The sequence below is a fragment of the Triticum aestivum genome, chromosome 7A (genome assembly GCF_018294505.1).
Source record: "Triticum aestivum cultivar Chinese Spring chromosome 7A, IWGSC CS RefSeq v2.1, whole genome shotgun sequence".
Lineage (NCBI taxonomy): Eukaryota > Viridiplantae > Streptophyta > Magnoliopsida > Poales > Poaceae > Triticum > Triticum aestivum.
The window spans coordinates 19,744,641-19,749,351 of NC_057812.1; the positions used below are offsets into that span (position 1 = coordinate 19,744,641).

General features: G+C 39.9%; 1 protein-coding gene across 1 annotated transcript; it reads right to left on the minus strand.

Annotated features, from left to right (window-relative positions):
- Positions 1-1,100: 1,100 nt before the first annotated feature.
- Positions 1,101-4,292, minus strand: LOC123152621 (pectin acetylesterase 5-like). The gene is made up of 12 exons (XM_044572121.1): positions 4,092-4,292; positions 3,753-3,835; positions 3,354-3,480; positions 3,120-3,199; positions 2,911-3,000; positions 2,665-2,789; positions 2,516-2,576; positions 2,220-2,273; positions 2,013-2,090; positions 1,778-1,883; positions 1,556-1,701; positions 1,101-1,402 (listed from the first exon to the last, which is right to left on the minus strand). Exons 1-12 carry the CDS (start codon positions 4,255-4,257, stop codon positions 1,292-1,294), a joined length of 1,227 nt encoding a protein of 408 aa, XP_044428056.1. The 5' UTR covers positions 4,258-4,292; the 3' UTR covers positions 1,101-1,291.
- Between the last annotated feature and the right edge of the window lie 419 nt (positions 4,293-4,711).

Sequence of the window (4,711 nt, forward strand, 5' to 3'; positions counted from 1 at the left end):
AGAGGGTGTGGCAATGAGATTCCCACTGCCAACATTCTCAACAAACTAAAGTTGGTCAACATGTTCCTACTAGAAACTCTTAGGTTATACGCCCCCGTTTCGGTCATTCAGAGGAAGGAGGGTTCAAATCTCGAGATCAGTGGCATCAAAGTGCCTCAAGGCACGCTCATGACGATCCCCATCTCAATGATACGTCATGAAAAGGAGATCTAGGGAGAAGAAACATTTCAGGTAAGAAAGGGGTGACGAGGGCAGCAAAGCATCGAAATGGGTTCTCGTAATTTCTAGTGGACCAAGACCATCCATTGGACAGAACTTCAGAATGATCAGGCCAAGGTCATGATTACTATGATTCTTCAAAGGTTCTCCTTCTCCTTATCTCCTAGGTACATCAATATCTCCATGGACGTGATCACTCTATGACCCAAGTTTGGTCTTCCCTTGATCCTCAAGAGCCTAGAGATGTAGAGATAGATGTATGTGTTGGGTATAACACAATGTTTGTATTTATTCGGCTAGGCTGTCGTTTATGTAATCGATATGTTTACATAAGCTTTATCAACTCTTGTGTTCGGCTTGGAAAACCCCATAAGTTCATCTTCATCGATGTTGCTATATGACTGATTTTGAATAACTTTCATACCAGAATACCTGTCATTAATGGTTCTAGTGGTTTTATTCTTCTCAATCAGGTTGTAGCATGTGTTTCTGATGCTCACGTCTTCAAGTTATGATTTGAAATCATGGATGGGCTGGCTATTCGATGGTGGTCTTTATGCTTTAGAATCTACCGTGCCAACATTTGACTTGCCACGTACAACATGTATTCACCAAGGTATCATGCTTTATTTTGATAAAAACCAAGATATCATGTGTATCTCATTCATTGCTTCAACGGCCACCTTTAGTAGCATGTCTTTAACCCTCATTCAATTTCACTCAGCATGGATATATCAAACGGCTAAGTGCGTCAAACTTAGATATATGAAAAATATGAAGCAACTTAGGTTTGCAAAACCATAAAAAATAATATATAGTGCAATCTCTCCCCACACACAAAAAACATAGTGCAATCAAAACCTCGTCAAACAACCATGCTTGGTATTTAATATATTTTTCTAGTATGGCAACAAACAGAAATTACGCTGGAACTCTCGGCTATTGTACAAACCCTAATGAATATTTCCATATGGTTATATATATCCAAAACCAAATCTCTTATTGTGCCAACTTTCTCTAGTTCACGTATAAACAAGGCCCTCAATTGTTGTTATATATAGTACCAATTAAATTAGGAAGGCAACTGGCTGCTGCATGTTGGGTTGCATGGATAGTCGCAATCGATCTCTTCTAATCTTTGGCCTCTGCTGAAGTGCCAATCTCCAACAGCTTGTGCAATCGTCTGATCGGCAGAATGAAAAGCAAAAGCTAACAATCCAAACTATAAACATGTATATGTTGCATCAAAGAAATAACTTCATAAATAATAGTGATGAATATTTTACATCCTAGATATCGAGTTATTTGATAAACACACCCATAAAGAAGAGTCTACCTTATTTCCAAGCCTTGGGGAAATTGGTGAATCCCATGAGATTCTAAATGGTGTTTGGCAGTGGGTGAAGCACGAATCAATGAACAATCCCCACTCCTCCTTATCTTGGACGACTTTCAGATCACCCACCATTGTTCTCTTTAATCCTAGATGTAGAATGTTGTTCAGAAAACACGAACGCTAGTATTCCTACCCGATGCTAGAGAGAAAAGATGCACCCACCATGGAGGACTTCGATTTGTGTGGAATCACAGTCTCTGATGTTAGCCTTGCAAGTAAGCCATGACTTTTCAGGAGAGGATTCATCTGGTACTAGTACATTTTTTATCTACAGATCAACAAGGAGAATGTGTAAATATATAGCTAATTAGAACTTTTAGTCCAGACAGATGCATGCTTACAAGAGAAATGAATATAAGGAATTCATAAATATAAGGATCAGTTGACACTTAATTACCTGCCAAGAGTCATATCCAGAGTTGAGAATAAAAGTGGGGGTGCTGATGCTCTTAATAAGCTCAGAAGGAAAGAAACACTAGGAACATGCATTAAGTACGTCAGCAAATGATTCTGTTCAATTACTAGTGAGCAAGACACAAGAAAATCTGTGTGTGCAAGAAAATTGAAGTAAACAATGGTTCGGGACTTCTAATTAACTACGTACATCCAGTGGTTCCATCTTTGCGAGGCAGTCCTTGGGCAAAACTTTGTTAACATTCTGAAAGAAATTCATCAGCAAGAAAAGACTCAGTGACAAACTGACAATGCATGAATGTTGGCATAAGTAGTAAACCACATATAAAGATAAAACATAATAAAGGTTTTACATATCACATTATAGCCTTTTTAATATAAAAAATGCAACACAAATTAGAAGAGGGCTAAACACAAGGCTAGATCAATCATAGACTAAGAAATGTTTCTTTTTGGTTTAAAGTATTTGTCTCCAAAGCAGCTCACCTGGAGGTGAACAACCCCATTGTACACGGACCGGATAAACCTTTCTCCGTCCATATCCTTTCTGCCGAAGAAAAGTAATTAACACGTAAAAACATGTAGAGTGGAATAGCAAGTGACCTATATTTATTTAGTTCTAAGAGTGGCCTTACTTGTCAAGAAAAAATCCAGCATCAGAAAAGCATTTAACTGCAACCTTCGGAGGAAAGCGTGCATTAAAATCATCACAATGCAGTAGTGTGGCTAAACCACCAGAAGAACAACCTGCAAGGAGGGCCTGATCGACGATGATAGTTCACATGGTCAATTATTGTTCAAGAATCGCAAGAAATATATGCTTCTTGGTAGCTTAGAACACAACAACATTGAAATATTAGTAAATTGTTGTTATCTATGACCTGTTTAGCATTAGCAAGTCCTTTCTCCATGAGTTCGTCAATGATTGCTTCCCATATGCGCAACCCTCTGAAGAATAGCTTATTTCCATCCTAATAACACCATCCATTAAGTGACAGAAGTGACAGAACAATACAACGTATCATTGTAATTAAGAAAATAAGCAAACAGTGGAATATCAAACGAGAGCACAAAAAGAAAATAGCCCTACTTGATCTTCGTACTCTGCATCCCCAGAAAATGACGCCCCATCACAATATCGCACGAAAACTTTATTCCAGTTGTAGAAATCTAATTGATAATAATGTAAGTAATCAGAACTAGTGCAAGGTCGGCTGGCAAACATATTCAAGATAGGTAGGCGGCAACTAAGAAATGGAACTCAGGCCGAGTAAAAGCTTTGATCAACCAAACTATGCAAGAATAACAGAACATTGCAGATTACCAGAATTTTGGCTCTGGTCATTGCTGAAAATTCCAGCATACTGCACCGCTTCCATGAAGTTAGATGAACCAAGCGCGGATTTTGTGTGCTTCGAACAAGCCTCAACGGTGCTGCACCACCCTCCTCCCTGGGAAACACCGCATTTACTCGCTGGTCCGAAATAGATGATATATTTCTACCTTTTGCGTGGTGTTTAATTAGTAAGCAACGTTTAGCATCAATCTTGGTGTAGATATGCGAATGAAAAGTACATACAGTAAATTAAACTATAAGTAAATTTGTATTAGCTGGTGGTTAAACATGGATTAAATTAATTTCAAACACTCTAGCAGGTCAGGCATTTTGAACCGAGGTGTGAAGCAACTAGCAGTCATAAGAAACAATATGAAGGATAGTAACCTCTAGATAGACGAGCCAGCTGTGAGATCCAGAGCCAAAGCCTCTCTCCAATTGGTAAGCTGGCGGGCTTCCATCCAAGCACACTGAAATGTATATATGGGATCACAGTTCACAGCGCCAATATATATGCAAGTGTAAGCAGCCAGTGTACATGGAAATCAGTGGATATGTGAATGATTTTCTTCCCCTACACCCCTCTTATAACATGATTTTGCTTTGCATAAGAAATCGCTAAAATTTAGAGATGTGTCGAAGCAAAACGAAACTTTGGAAGAAGCTAACTGACTCAAATTAGCGGCCGATGCTAGCCCTCACTTGAATACATGATACTATGCGTACCTGCGCCCTTCTCTGCCGCTCCGGCGAGGAGGGTTAGCTCCGGCGGCCGACCCACGGTAGTCGGCGGTGAGGACCAAACGAGAGGGCACATCATCACGGAGGCCAGGAGAAGGAAAAGAAGCACCAAGCAACCCGGTCGACGCTGGAGGAGCTGCTCGGCCGCCATGGCCTTCCCGGTCGCCGGTGTGGTCAATCAGAGACTACTGGCTCGATCTGCAATATCTAATCCTTGCTATGCTGAACATACAAACAAACGACGCAGCAATTTCTATTAGTCTATGACCTACCGGGCTGTGGCTGGCATGCATGTTACAGTAACATGCATATGGCCTCGATCGTCGATGGCATCCCATGACAACGTACATATTCCCATGAGATTTCAAGGAATCTCTCGTACAATGTGTAACCAACCACTTTTAAAAATGATCCCATGAACCAGCTGACTTCTCTTTACAAAATAAACGAATCTGGGCAATACTCACGTATTGATCCTAATTAATTGTATAATCTTTTCGAAGAATAAGAATGCAATAAGTTGTGTACTAGTATCGTACACATTCCTTAATCCTAGTTAATGCAATAATTTGTTTTTGATGATTAACCAATGCAATAATTGTGGG

What these genes read in the sequence shown, in the direction of transcription:
- LOC123152621 (XM_044572121.1), bottom strand. Translation starts at nt 4,257, where the DNA reads ATGGCGGCCGAGCAGCTCCTCCAGCGTCGACCGGGTTGCTTGGTGCTT. An exon ending in GCTGGATTTTTTCTTGACAA is followed by an intron (nt 2,577 to 2,664) that starts GTAAGGCCACTC and finishes TTTCTTCGGCAG; the next exon opens with AAAGGATATGGACGGAGAAA. An exon ending in CAAAGATGGAACCACTGGAT is followed by an intron (nt 2,091 to 2,219) that starts GTACGTAGTTAA and finishes GCATGTTCCTAG; the next exon opens with TGTTTCTTTCCTTCTGAGCT.